General features: G+C 31.8%; 1 protein-coding gene across 41 annotated transcripts in view; it reads right to left on the minus strand.

Moving 5' to 3' along the window:
• The window catches only part of LOC117121821 (ankyrin-3-like), a 136,233-nt gene that overhangs the window by 88,995 nt on the left and 30,862 nt on the right, over positions 1–16,376 (minus strand). For all 41 annotated transcript variants that reach the window (XR_004447634.1, XM_033267152.1, XM_033267186.1 and 38 more), the window contains exons 2-4: positions 14,999–15,097; positions 14,229–14,330; positions 2,533–2,631 (exon numbers count right to left, since the gene is read on the minus strand). Coding sequence is in view for 40 of the 41 variants with exons in the window: in XM_033267186.1 (XP_033123077.1) it covers positions 2,533–2,631; positions 14,229–14,330; positions 14,999–15,097 (300 nt within the window). In the remaining variant the exon portion in view is untranslated. The remainder of the gene's footprint in view (positions 1–2,532; positions 2,632–14,228; positions 14,331–14,998; positions 15,098–16,376) is intronic.

A 16,376-nucleotide genomic window follows, 5' to 3' on the forward strand; every position in this document is an offset into this window, starting at 1 on the left:
TATTAGATGGATATGTAGCTAAATAAAACTACACTATTATTATAATTATTATTAATTAGTATAAAAAAATGTAACAGGATTTTATACTTTAGTAGAGAAGCTAATTCCAGTAAATCCTTCATTTTAAAGGATATAATGTGGACAATATGAATATAATATAATGTTTATGGCCATTGATGCTGGTTTTGGGATGGCGAGTTCCCTTTGTGTGAAACACTAGCCCGTCATTTCAGTTGCATTTAGCAGTTGAAATATGTGAGGTCTCACCACGAAATGAGACGAATCGTTGGTGAAATCATATTGAGATATTCACCAAAATAGGTCAAAGGCAACATTTTTACAAAATTTTGATTTTAATGTTTTTGAATAACTTGATACTTATATTTTATGATTGTGTATTTTTTAAGTGAATTTTCTTACTATCAGCAGTGTTGTCTTCGCATATTCTATAATTCTTGTCCTATTATTTGTACAGGTTAGTTTATCTTTGAGGCTGATTTTCTCAAAACCTGGTTCTCATACACCTAATCTTTAAATGCTAACATCTCTGGATCTATTTATCCTAGGGAAGCCATTTAAAGACCAAATTAAAGCTTATAATGTGGTCTACCAAAATGTAATATTAACTCATTTTTTGATTTTCTAACGATGAGACTCATTTTGTAGTGAGACCTCACATACACCCTGGACTCGGACATAGCCTAGCATCTCAAATCAAATAGTAGATCCATGGGCTTATTCTCGAGCATGGGATAATATTCAAGCATAGATTTATACTCTGCAAAAATATGTCAATAACTACAGATATGCTGTCATACCAGTTATCTTACGTCTTGTTCTGCTAATTGAATTTCACAATCGGTCTCAGCTTGGGGATGAGTGAAGGAGATTTTCAAGCTAAATGTACTGCTAGAAAACAGGTGATTTTTCATATTAGCAATACTTTACATCGTCGGCGGTAATCCTTAAGTACACAAAGTGGCAGAGGATAATTGCTTTAGTTATTTAACCAGGAAAATAACACGTCAAGTGTATTGTAAGGGTTCATAAATCATCTTTTGACTAAAATAATCAATTTGAAACTGGGGGTAATATAATATGGCTAATGAAGTCAATTCGCACAAATTCCTGCTGAGTACATTATGGTAATGCATATTATGTACAGTCATGATTGATGCTATTTTAAAATACAAATTTTAGGAGTATTATGATTTTAATACTAAATTTATACTAAAATGGATAATTCAACATTCATAACATAAAATGATAATATTGACAAAAACAAGACAGAAAAAAATGGCAACAAGAACAAGCAATTTTTTAATCTTTATTACCAGTACCTGATAAAACTTTTGTTTCATTAATAATTTTATTTTTACAGCCTCTAGAAAAATAGCTTTTATATATAAGATATAAAAATAAGCATAAGAAAGTTTATGGTCATACTCAATGCACCATGATCCATTTATTAAAGTTTTAATTTATTCCACATCAGCCTAATTAATTGTAGTTCGATTGCATTTATTGAGTTAAATGGAACAGCGATTCTGACAATCTATATTTAGTTCAAATTCAAAAAGGAGGAACTAGTCAATTACTGGATGAAGATATACCATGTATAATGCCATGCTATATTTATACCAATTATGAGGCTCGTGAGTTGTATAGATTTGCTATGTCATCAGAAGAAAAAAAAGAAGATTCTACCTCTCCATGATTTGAACCAAGGAATCTGGGTTTGATAGGCAAGCTTCTCCCATGGGCTACAGCAAAATATTACAGGTAAGAGAAACCACTAGACAAATCTTGAATGCTTTGCCACTGGACATTTGTGAAACGCCATCTTTTACTCCATTCAAGGAAAGAGCAAAAAAAACCCAACTTTTTTGCATTGCATTATCGTCTCTCTCTTCTTTTCTTTCCTTTTACTTTTTTCTAGGCTAGGTAACTCAGATACTGGTTTCGTTTGTGCACCTGTAAATTATATGAGCCTGCCAACTACTATTTGTCAGTATATTTAAACTGCTGGAGAATGATGCTGTCATTCTGGTTCCTCTGCTTGTGTTGTTCTTTTTGGTTTTTTGGTTAGCTTAGTATAGATCTTGGTTTAGGTTTCCCTTTCTTTTTCTTCCGGTTCACTAAACGCATAAAGACTTCGGTATTATGTGCTATATAAATCCCACTACATACACATACACTAACCTTTATTGCTGAAGTACAAAATCCATAGTTGGATTCGCATGCTTTAGGATGAGGATCTTACATTGCAATTAGTGTACACAAATGATAGCAGAGTGGAAAACATGAATGGATTACTTAAAAACATTTTTTGGTTGTGGGTATGGGGGAGGACATGCAGCCTGTGTCATTATCTTTATCATTAGCTTCGTGCTGGTCCTATAAAAGGGTGGTTTCAAAGGCCTGACCAGTTGTTTTATTTTTCCTACTGTCCTATTGTTTCCAATGTAAGAGAAACTTCATGATAAAAAAGAGATTGTAGTTCACAATTTGTTTTTTCCCCCCATTAATTACCTTAGTTGCTGCATCAACATCAGCACCTCTTTTCAATAATTCTGTCACGATATTCAAATGACCTTCTTTAGAACTCAGATGCAGAGCATTCAGGCCGTTCTGAAAAGAAAATATAAACAATAAGACAACAATAAAGAAAAGGTGATTAATGCATAAAATTTATACATTCATTTGTATACACTTCAACATTTTAAAGGAATAATAACATGTTATTATGTTAGGTTCCACAAAGAAAGTATATGAAATATTATATAGTCTATAATGTAGGAGCAGATACTTGACATTGTTGATTGCATATATCCATAGCTCGCACTCTTAAAATAGGGGCACTGGATACAATCTACTGGATATCGTGGAGCAACCATGTGACAAACTATTAGCCACAATCAATTTGCCGATGAAGCTGTCTAGATCACAGTGAAACCTATGACAGACATGGACTTCCAAAGGAAACTTTTATTTATTATTGAAAAAGTATATTTCTGCATGCTTCATAATATAATTTTATTTTAACCGTACGTAAAACTATTCTTAATAAATTTTTTTCAATAGAAAATTCATATTAGCAACAGAAACACTCAATCCAAAGACCTTTTCAAAATAATTTTGAAGATTATTCATCATCTTTTACTCCTAACCTTAAGCTATGTTTTTGCGTCTGCTACGTGCGTGATTTAAACTGGGTCTATCATTTACACATAATTATATTTAACAAATGAGATCTAGTGAGTGCAAAGCTAGAAACGTGTATGTCATCAGTGCATCACAAAAATAAAAGCTAGATAGATAAAGTGGCTATATTTATGGCGCTTTATAAAATCGACGTGCTGATTGAATCTTAAATGACATTTGACCTACATCGGTGTTAGTAAGTTATTTCAAACTAATCTGGTTGTTCATTCGTTCAATCATTTTATCTGCATTCCATTTCTTAATGAAGGTGTTACAATATAAATTTAACACACTTTAATATTGATATGAGATTAACATTACTAGATGTATGTACATGTATAAATTTATATTTATTGCTGCTTTCATACATCGAAAAATGTATATAAATTTAAGCGTGGTTATAGTGGTTTATAGAGAATTCATTTAGGTGTCAGGCTTAAAGTTACAGCCCATTATTCTCTTTAGACATGCTACTAACCTATTTTTTTAGTTCTTCATTGTATTGTCATTTATAATTTTTGTATTTAATTGTTGATGTGTCAATTTCATAATAAAGATGAGCATTGATGTTTCTTATAGTCAACACTCTAATCTCCACTCCACACCAAACCACCTACCCATGATCAACAAAGGCTCGGCTAAAAAGCAATGCATTAACAAAGTCCATATTTACTATATTTCCAACGATTTCCAAATTCAGATTAAATATTTACTTAAATTTGCATATTTACTCTTCCTTCATTAGAAGAGGTGAAAGTAAACAGAATATGAAAAATCCATAAATATGTATTAGAATTGAATTATCATAGAGATTTAAGAGAGTACATCTATACAACAAACTGCACAATGTATTCTATAGTAAAAAAAAAATTAATCTATTAACGTCATAGCAACAATAGCAACATACTACTAAGTGTATTTACTTCTGTACTTTTCGTCCTGCCCACTACAAATATTCATACTTTTTTCATAATTGATTTTTTTTAAATAATGGTTGCCAATTTTTGGCAGTTTATGCACTGAAATTGTCTAATTTCATAATACAACTTCTAACATGCATTTTTTTACCTAAATCATATTTTTTATCTAAATCATATTTGTATAAATAAATAAAATTTATTTACTAAATATTTCTCACATCGAAATATTTCTCATGTGATACTGGAACAATAACAATTAGGTCAAAATTATTATGCAAATACTATAATTTAAAAAGGAAAATTATATAAGAGAAAATTAATCCAACCTAGAAGTAATTTTTTTCTTCTGGTTTATGTGTCATAAAATGTGCAAAAATGGAAGAAGAATCTCAACTTACAGTATAATAAAAAACTAAATGTCAAAAATTTATGACATCCTTTAAATTAGACAACAATGTCATCTAAGCCAAATTATGCAATCTGAATGTCCAAGAACAGAGTTAGAATCCATCACATGCCTGGTAACGTGAAGGAAAGCTAGAATTATATATTATTATGTACAATAGAATGACATATTTCCATAGCATATGGGATTGAGATAATAACGACTGTATTAAACAGTGGTGGTAATGGTAACATTAATGATTTATTCTTTTAAAGTTAAAAGATTTGATTTTTGATGTAGAGATGACCTGACAGGAAATTAGATGAAGCAAAGAAAATAATTATGGATTGTTACAGGGATCGAACTGGCAAACTTTGGGGTCACTTTTTTAAAACTATGCTTATACACACCACGCTGGAACCGTAGGTGTACTTAGGCTTCTTGATGAGCTGAGCGTATAAAGAAGCATCAAAATGCACCATTAAAACATCAAAAACCTGGAGTGGAAGAGGCTTCCCCAACACCTCATGCAGCCCTACATGGCACCAGGGTAATATGACCCAATAAAGCCTTATCTAGAGGCCTGAGGTTTCACCATTCCACTAATGGCATACATTTTTTTTATATACATAAGGAAGCATCATAGCTTGGCAGAAGTGAAACTGAACAATATTTTAAATGTCAACATTAAGTTAAGTATAATACTGAAAAACTACTTTCAATATATCTTTGAAGTTCTATAAAAAAAAAAAGTAAAAATGAAAAAAAAATAGTAATTTTAGACATGTAGAATTCAATTCTCAGTCACAATAAATAATGATTTAGTTTGATCTGATTGATTTCAAACACACTATTAAAGATTCTATTAAAAATTCTAGACATTTCAAACCTCGTCGTAACTTGATCCATCATCCGTGAGGAACATCTTGTTCAGATGACAAAATATATCATTGAGAATATTATCCTGTAGCTTCTTGTGTTGAAGTCGCAAATACTCATCATGAATATTGCGTGTAGCAAACATTGTCTCGCTAATGTACTTCATCGAAGAGTAACCACAAAATAATCCACTTCACAAGGCAATATTTCCAACTTAGTACCACAATCACCGATGTATCAGGACAGGAGAAAATAAACAAATCTCATCGCTGAAAACATAGGCTCATGAACGTAATCTTATCAATTAATTTTCTTTTTTTCCTGCAAGATCCAGTGTGTTCAATTTCTTACAATGTACAAACACAAAGATGATGTGTAGATAATTATTCAGCAAGGAACCACTTAAAAATTAACATGATCCAAAGCAAAGTGTAGCATGTGTGACTTCTTGCCTTAAACGATTCAGATATGTTTTACGTTATGAGCATCAGCAATGATTTCTGAACACTGAAAAACATCTTAAATTGCAAAGATCAATGTCAATTTTTGCTACGTACAAAACATTGGAAAAAGAGTAGAGGATGAATCGTCAAATGTAATAAACCGATCTATTCCGTGGTAATCAGCTTTGAACACATCTCCCGTGTACTCCAAATCAAATATATCTAGCTAATAAGAAATTAACCTACAATTCTGAGAGATGAATCAACAACAAATGCATAAAAAGGAAACCAGGAGAAACACTAAACAGCGAGAACTGAATTCATACTCAACCTAAAAACTGATAATAATTTTTGTAATGACTATTGCAGTACTCATAATATCCAAACTTGTCTTGAGTCCGTTGGTGTTGGTTAATTCCTTGGCCAATCAGATGCAAAATCCAATGACAGCAAAGAAATGTATTCAATTATTTTTTTGTCATCTTTAATTTTCTACTTTTCTACTTCCTGCAAAAAGCATTAAACCTGAATATTTCAACTTGGAAATGAGTACCATCTCATCATCCATTAGAATCAAAGAAAGATCTTCAAATCAGAACCAAAATTTAATTATGAACATCAAACACTTGAACTTAAACTTCAATCAACAATACACGTGATTATATTAATCAATCCACAAAAGCATAGAAAAAAGCTCTGAAATTCCACTGATACTGCAGTTTAGAATGTTGCTACAGTAACTGCATTTAAGTTACATCCGTATCGCTATTAAATCATTCGAAAATCTCATGTCATAGAGCAAAAGCAAAACAAAAGGCGAAGCACTTCAAAACTGCCATGCACTGTATTGCTGTTATACCCTGGCATGGAATGAATCTGACCAACATTCAAATATCATATAAATTCACTCACAACGATAGACTCAATGAACCAGACTGTGTTTGCGATGTCAGATTTTTTTTTGCCCTTATAATTCACACTAACACAAATTGGGAAGGAAATGATGTCGTTCTACGTCAGTGTATGAAAACCGACGCTTCTGCACAATACAAAATGAATAATTCATCAAAATGCTGGCCATTACTGTACGACATTTACCAAACAAAACTGCTCATTAACACCAGCGAGACGCAATTAAATAAGAAATCTTAAGATAATAAACACTGAAGTATATTACACGGGGAGGGTTTTAAGCGCTTGCGTTGAAATCTTCGGGATGTTGTGGATTTGGGCCAAATTAATATAGATTAAATATGGTGATTGAGTTAGCGTTGGCAGATCCTGTGCACCAGCGATAGTACCGTACACCTTTAGGAATCAAGACAATGAAAATCAATAATGGTTCAATCAGTGGGGAGGGAATCATAACAGGAGTTATGATTACAACCCGACAAAAGACAGTATTAAATTACAGGTATATCATAATGAATATAAGTTTCATCTATTGATAACAAGTCATTGGCAATAAAAGCAAGATTTTCTTGTTTCTCGTATTTGATATTAGCTGTAATGACATCTCGGCTAGAGTACTGTATTTATTGGTAACATAATACGCACGTCTTTGCGCCATAATGGATAATAATAATACAGATAATCATAACAATAACAACTAATAATAATAACAATAACAATTATAAATGTCATCTTAAGAGAATATAAGTGTCCATCTCAATTAAGTAGCTTCTCGCGGCATAATTTTCCAAGAGCAAAAGGCAGCCGCCTCTAAATTTACTACATTTATTATTTTTACACATTATCATGATTAGTTTGATTTTATCCAACTTCATCACTGCTTTCTTATTACTGATAAAAATACATATTACTACAGTGCTATATGGATATTTAGAATAATACATAGAATCTATTTTATATGACCATTTCTCATTTCTTACCGTTTACATATATTTTATTTTTATTTTTTAGTAAAGGTCATATAGCTAACAAGTGAAGTGAGTAAATTGAAATATAGAAAACCATAGATTCTGTATATTTTTTTTATTACATTAGTAGAGAGATTCGGTTAAGGGGCGTAACATGACTTAACTTGGGTGTTGGATATAAACAATGGACTGGCACAGCGGAGATTGCTTTGGGCTAGAAGGTTTACGAAGGATCACATAAATGTCAAAGCACAAAATTGCAAGGAGAATACTAAAATAAGTAAATAAACACTATTTTGAACAATGGTATTGCCTTTCCTTGCCATTTATTTCTCACGTTAACAGTGGGTGGCTGTTTTAGAAACTATACAGTAGCATAAAACTTTTCCTATACTTTCATACTGATCCCACTAATGTTTTCCATGGTACACTAATCGTTGGCCACATAACCAGCTGCAAACAAACATCGCCAAAGCAATATGCAGCTTTTCATTTCTGATATTTTTATGTTTTTCTATTTTATCATTTTCATTATTTAATTTGAATTGATGTTTGAAGTAATGTATACTATTGTATTGTATCAATTCTTATATTATAATATGTATTTTAATGACTTTCCATTCTTTTTTGGGTTCAAATTTTGATGTTTTAGTATTTCAACGTTTTTTGTATCTGATGTTTTAAATTAGTAATGTACTTTTTTATTTTGTTTATATTTGAATGTATTTTTATATGCAAGGTTTTAAATTTTATCGAGCATTCAATCTCTTTATTTGGAGATAATAAAGTTATTCTGATTCATACAGAATACTTATTAAGAACAGATAGAAAATGGAACTAGAACTGTGGTCCTAATTATTATTAAGGTCATTGTGATAAACAACTAACTAAATCATGCGTATACAATTATTTAAAAATAAAATAAAAAGCATTATTGTGCAGGATAAAGGAAATCAAATCAGGAAGCAAAACAACAATTTTGATTCAACTCATGTGATTATAATGAAAAGGAGATAATGATGAAGATTAGATAATGATGAAAATGATGATGAGATGTTGATGATGATGGGATAATTATGTTGATGATGAGTTAATGATTAGAAATGAAATATAAAAAAATTATTGATGTACATAATTATTAATAATTATCAAACTAATTGTTAATCTAAATTATACTAAACTAAAACCCAAAAATATTGGATAAATAAATAATAACGGTACATTTGTACATTTGTTTATGGTTTATTTTCTTCACTATGTTGCTAAGCGCCTCGAGGTTGTGACAATGTGAGGCGCTATATAAATCCAGAATTATTATTATTATATTCAAACATGGACAAAAATGAGCAGCAAAGTTTCCTTGTCATACATTACCATTCAAACCATCAACTTAAAGATTGAATATCTTAAATCAACCTACAGAGGGCGACAATCATATATCCAGCACACTGCACAGATTACTGTAACAATTTCAAATTTTTCGTTAACGTAGGAGTGGTAAAAGGCTACCAGGCTTTCAGCAAATTAGTAGTTCTTACAAAATGTGGATTACTGCAATTTTAATAATTCAGGCTGTCATCGTTAAGTGAGTTTTTGCATTCCATTCTGGTTTTTTGATTATTTGACGTTTAAGGAGGATACATGCCGAGGATGCAAATATACTGTACTGTATTTCCCAGGGAATGATAAGTGAAGGAGGTTGAATTAATATTAATTTCGATTAAAAAGCTAATTGGTGTTTATTGTTTTGTTTTTTTGGGGGGTTTTTTTTCCCGCTTTTTCTTTGTTTTCTTGACTTCAATATTGTCAAGCGCATAGAGACCTCATTTATTTGCGCTATATAAATCCATTTACTTTTATTATTATCATTACTACCTATTTTTTTGTAAATACGCTGCAAATTGTCCCATCTACATAATCATGTACAGTAGTCACTATATGCTTTAACCTCAGTACTTACTTGCAACATAGGATCAGATAGCTTCTGAAAAATTCTATATATATTATTCCAACATTGACAACTGTATTTCCAGGTTTCAATTAATAAAAGTTTTATTATATGGAGATTTAAGTCTATTGTTAGAATGGAAATGCAGAGGACACATGCCATTTGAGAAGTTGACAGATAAGGACCTCCACCTTAATTACAAATTTAAGGCGAATTCCAGGCTCTTTTAAATATTTTTGGGGAAAAGTGGAGAAAACATTTAAACTCTGAGAGTTTTATTTCCTACCATTTACCTAGTGGTCGGGTCAAGGAGGCCTGTAAAGTTCCCTCCATGGGCCCTCTATTCAAAACTGTGCCTGATGACTGCCATCTAAAAAATGTACTTATGTTTTACAGGGTTTAACTGATGGTATTTAGCATGACATTCCAATTCTGTGTTTTATGTAAAACGCATTGAGAACTTGCTTACTTGCGCTATAAGAATGAACTATTATTACTATTATTATTATTATTATTAATATTATTATTAAATCTCAGCCTTTTTGTATTGTAAATTAAATACATGCTGACAATTTCTTTTTTATAGGTTCACAATTTCAACATCATTTGATCAACCTAACTCAACCAATGCAATAAACCACTCACATAGCAGTTAAACCTACAGTAGGTAAAAATGTGACACTGAATTGGAAACTTGTAGATTTGAGTGAGATTAACTTACCTAATCAGAGTAATGTAAAAAAAATTCAATTACATTGATTTTCCTCATTCCTTATAACAAAGTATAACAAAAATATCCCATGAAATTCCATTTAACTGGATTGTAAAAAAGGAGGGACATTTATCCTTGCCAGTGGCCATCAATGTGTTAATATCATTATTTATTTGAATAGCAAAGTACAAACCAAATAGTTTTCCCTTTCCATGATAGTCAGTTGCTGTTTTTATATTATATCTACTGCCCTCTAGAGTTTAAATAGATCTTTTTTTTTTTTCGATCAGTGGAAGGATAAACAATCGCTTCAAACTAATTACTTATAATGGGAGCTTTTGGCATACAATATAAGATGATTGAACGCTTTAGGCACAATACTAAATTGCTTTTTTAGATATTTCATGTTCATTGTAATTTTACATTTGAGCACAAAAAATATGAAAATTATAAAACAAATCCTTTACAAATAGGAGATTTAGTGGTATTGAATTGAATATACTGTAGTACTTATTAATAATATACAGACATGGCATTCAAAGCATGTTAATTAAAATGAACAAGATGTTTTTCTACATCTGGTTCATGAATATTCATTTCTTCCTCATCCAACTACAAGCAAATTGCCAATGGTCCAAGTCTGATTATGTTTTAATGTTCATGAGGATCAGCCATATCCTTGTTATATTTCCCTAGTGCAAATTTGTTATTACCATTACATACTATAGCACCCACTGCTAACAGGCTATCATTTTCAACCCTGCCACCACAAGCCTCAAGTTGATGCTTTTAGCCACAAGATTAATTTTGATATTTCGGAGATTTGAAAAACCCATGACCCTGGTAATGAAAATTAATACCTTAAATGGAAAGATGCAGCTACAATATATTTGTATTTAATTTGTTTTTTCATTATCTAATAACGTCTAACGCATCACTTAAAGGATGGAAGTGAATGCTCTATCAACCATGTCTCATTACGCGGCTTAGTAGTTTAAGGAGTGGCATTGTTTTTAGTCATGACAATATGCTGGTTTTTAATGTACCTGAGCAAAGGTAGGCAAGCGTCTTGTTTAACAGTCAACCAATTTAAATTCTCTCCAATTGTGATTCAACAATTAACCTTGACGTTCCCTCAAATCTGAGCTTACCCTATCGACCTTGTTTATAATGTTTAATGAGAAGGAAAGAACAACACAAAGGAGTGAAAAAATAGCATCATCTGCCCCAGATTACCTAGATAGTAAGAGGCTTATACTGCTAACATAAATAATTGCATTATAGAAATTATAACAGTCATGTGTAAAGAGTTTGAACTAGGCTGATACAAATGTCAGTGACAAAAATAAAATGGAAGCTGACTGACAGGTCCACAAACCGTGCAGGTATGTCTTCCAAATTCGGGCAAACACAGTAGTAATCTGGTCAGGTGGAAATTTCCTACTTGAGATCGTAGGACTACAAATAGGAATTTAGCCAATTCAATCATATTAATTATGGAGTGAATTTCCTAATTATGTGGTCCAAATGCACCATATTTAAAAATTTTAACCATAAAATTACTGCTCCTATAACTCTCATGGGTTTTACACCAGGACCTTGAAGAGGTCCCAGACAGGCCAATCTGAAGCAATTGCTGGACTTGTTGAGTCCTTGTTGGCAAATTTCTGGTGCCACCAAAAAGAAGAGGGTTTAACTAAATTACCAACTATTTTTTTTGCAGGGAGAAATATAGGCCTAAAACCAAGGTTACACATTGCTGGTGCATTAACTTTGAAGAAATTTTAATTCTGCTTTGCCATTCATCTTGTCTGTTAAAAATGGTGCATCCATCAATACTATGCATTCTGCATGACCATGATGAACATTGTAAATGCATTAAAAATCATTTTTATAAATACATATACCATGTATTTACAGCAGATCATTATGTTGAATTATGTATTATTTTCACATTAGTTCTCTGCCTTTCTGAATTTGGCACCGATCCAAAAAATGTCAACTACTTAGAAGCTAACATACTGCTTTACAAGTGGTTTCTAATACTAGTACCATATTGCATTGTGAACAACCCAGAACATTCTACAAGCATTCTTTTTTTATAAGATAAACAGTATAGTATGAATCACAGAATTTATACCAAATTTTATGTTAAAAATTTTGGGAAAACGTCATAATGTTTTACAATTGTGTAAAAAAAGACTGTATAATCCAATTCATCTTTAATGAAACATAAGGATATCTTCTCGTACTTCAGTGAGTACAAAAATAGGCAGGTCTTTTAATTAAAGTCCTTGATATGGAACCAAACAGAAGAAACTGATGAAAAACACAACACATTCTAAGAAAAAAACTACAAAGGATTTAATGGTATACATGTTTCGGGTGTCCAATTAAGGTAACAAAAGATCGTTATAGATAATCATATCCAAGGTGTGTGGAACACCTTGCATACATTAGCATTGCATACTAATTAAAATTTTGTAAGCTTAAGTTTTATGATAATAGTAAATTTTATGATAATAGTAAAACAGTAAGGAGTTTCACAATAGTACACAGATCACGAAATAAGATTGTTGAATACACTTCATTTTTTTTTTTTTTTATTTACCAGTAAAATTTTACCCATGCTCAGTGTTCTTATTTTTTGGCCGATTTTAGGTTCAAAATGTTCTTATTTTGTTCTTAGTTTACACACCTTTTAAACAATTGTATGGCAGTATGCACTGTACTTGAATGTAGGTGAAAGTGACCCCACAGAAAATGGCCCCAAATGTCAGTTTATAGAGGGTATTACATTCACACCTACTGCACATAATGTACAGATATAATATTTTGGTTTTTTAAAATATAAACCTCATTTGAAATTTTACCTCAGCCTCAATTTGTTCTTATTTTGTTCTTAATTTTTAAGCAATTTCAGCCTCAGTGTTCTTATAAAAAAAAGTGTAGTTTAGCAGAGGACACTTCACTTTAATGTAGTGTATGTGTTTGTAGCACTATGATTTATGGCCAGCTCCTGTGGAGATTCCTACCCTTGTTTTGCTCAGTGGCAGGTGAATGTCAGTAGCTTAAGCACTATTTCTGTCAAACAGCTCTATAGCATGAATTCCATCAACATCATGAACTATGAACTATAACAATATTACTGTAATATTAATATAATAAGCTAAAATTAGCCAATAATACTGTCGAAAGTCAAACTCAGCTACTCAATTAATATGAAGCCAAATGTATTTATTCATTCATTCACCCATTCATTGAATTAGTAAAGTATTCACTCATTCATTAAACTAGTCAGGCATACATTCACTCATTCATTTAGTCAGATAGGCATTCGTTTATTCATTCATTATTTTAGTCAGGCATTGTATTTAAATATTTCAGTCAGTCATCCATCTGCTTCATTCATTCATTAGGTCATTCGTATATTCATTTATATAATTTAGTCAGCTTTGTGTGATGTGCCCAACTTGCTCACTTCTTGCTTGTAATAAGACATTAAAATGTTCCGTTGAACATTAATCATTAATACCTTAAAATTGATTAGTATATTTTCAAGAAATGTAATGGAAAATTAAGTAGGGTATGCATTGCGTCATACGACGGTCAGCCCAAAAACCGATCTCCGCCCTTGTGAAGAATTAGACACGATGCTGTCTATTAATTGTTGGATTGACATTTTAAATGATCTGTTGCACACCTAGTCACTCTATGTTGGAAATGCACCGGTCACAACCTTCAGCGCAGTGTTACTGATGTAAGTTTGATTATTGTGGAATATAATTACATTGAATAATTCATAATTTTTACATAACCTTCAATATTAAGTATTTTGACTAAAGTATCTTTCTTACCGCATTGCTTGTGTTGATGTCGGTGCTTCCTTTTAAGTAGTCAAAAACTTTATCCAAGTTGCCAGCTCGGGCAGCACGAAGGAAGCTTGCATTACCGTCCGTCTGAAAAAGAAAATTTATTTAAAACATTGTTCAGGAGAGTTTTATGGATGAAGAACATCAGGGTGTATAGCAGTTTATAGCATGCAGCCGAGGTGGGATCCAGAGGGTAGAGACATACCAATGGGGGTTCAGGAAGTAAACCCCCCTAAAAAACAGATGTTTGAGTGGATTATACTGTGTAATGTAGCTTAACTTTTCGACGGTCTTCTAGTGTAAATTTAGATAATGTCTTCTTTACATTTCTTTTTAGTAGACTATATTTAGACGGTAGATCATCGAAAGTATTTATGTAACATTTAGCAGAATTATAACATTTTCCATTTATTTCTTTTTGTTATATCATTTCTTTATGCTGCATCATTGTTCTAATGGGTGTAATCTTTAATGTCCTTGTTTTCTGAAACAGTGATTATATTCAGACTAGACAAGATTCTACTATGACACCTGGACATATTATATTTCCTGTCAGGTTGGACGTTGTCTTATTCATATAGTACCCCAGAAAAATTGGTACTTCAATAATGTGCTTATTTTCCCATTAACATGTGGCAGACATAGATGTCAAAAAAGTGTTTAAAATACCCGGCTTATTATTATCTGGGCCAAATTTACTAAGGTCATGTTTTGCACAGCGTGAGAGCAAACATTGATAATGTATTAGTACTTACCAAACCAGGCTTATCGTTGAATTTCTTGGCAGTATCGTCATCGTCATTTACACTGGGCACCTCTCCCGTAGCCTCTTCCTTCAATTCAGGCATGTCTTTCTGTAAAATAAAATCAGTGACAATGACAAAAAAAAGCTTGTTTAAATTTGCAGTGATGTAGTCCTACAGTATGGAAAGAAAACAGGAAGGAAGGGGATACAGTACTCAGACAGTCATTCCTTTAAATGTTATTTAGACATAATTACATTTCAACACATGTACGACAGAATGTATACCTTTCTGGAGAGGTTGTGTACAGTGTTCAAAAAAACAAAATACACCAAGATCCCAAACAAAATCACTTCTTTTTTTAACTTTAAACGAAGATCAAATTTCAAAGGGTGTAAGAAGAGCAGTGTACTCTACTCATAGAAGAAGTTAACAACTTTAGTAGACTCTGTTCCGTCAAATATCTGTGAAGTTTTTCATATTAGAGTTTTACCTTTTTATGGTAATTATTGGATTTTGCTCATGCTACATATTAGGCCAAGTAAAAAAAAAGTAGTTTCTCGTCCTAATATTTTGAAAGGAGAATGAGGGCACATTTTTTTTTTTAACTCTGAGATGGCAAATCCAAGATGGCCGATGGGAAACAGCTACTACTTTCTCACTTTTACGAAGTAGACACATTGAAAGAAAATAAAAGAAGCACTAGACATGATTCATACCACCATACTTTATGAATCCCTTACCGCGAACGTTCGAGGGAGGAATTTTACTGATGTGAGTTAGCCAATTTTTCGTACATTTCGTAAAATAAAGGAAATAAAAGGGGAAAAAAAGGTGAGGCAGAGAAAATGGAAGCAAGACGGGATAAGATACTAGTAATTTTTTTTTTATTTGGACTTAAACAGACACCTGTGCTTACCAGTAAACAAACCTTACAATTTAGTCATCCAAAAGTATTGATAAAGGTATAGACTCACTTACAGGATATACTACAATACCTACTATTCCGTATACAATAAATATTGTAAAAAAGCAAATACACCACAAACAATTCTAGTCCCTGACAATCCACACCATTGCGTCTATTATCAAATAGCAAAGCTATCAAATTGGCCCTAAATACAATTAACAGACGAAATAGAATACAAAAATCAACAAACGTTTCTTTCAATCGTCTTGTGATTTGTATACTTGAGACTTTTGTATATTTTGTCGGCTGCTGCTTGGCAGCCATATTTATTCACACCATCAGGCCATAGTCAATAAAAGATAGTTAATTTGAAATTATAAATAGATCTATTGATTATAATACACAGAATTATTAATATGAGATTCTAAAGTACTGACACTGTGCATATTGCAACAATAAAATACAGTACTGTACAATGGG

The sequence above is a fragment of the Anneissia japonica genome, unplaced genomic scaffold (genome assembly GCF_011630105.1).
Source record: "Anneissia japonica isolate Jap-2015-1 unplaced genomic scaffold, ASM1163010v1 scaffold2392_len1475705_cov187, whole genome shotgun sequence".
NCBI lineage: Eukaryota > Metazoa > Echinodermata > Crinoidea > Comatulida > Comatulidae > Anneissia > Anneissia japonica.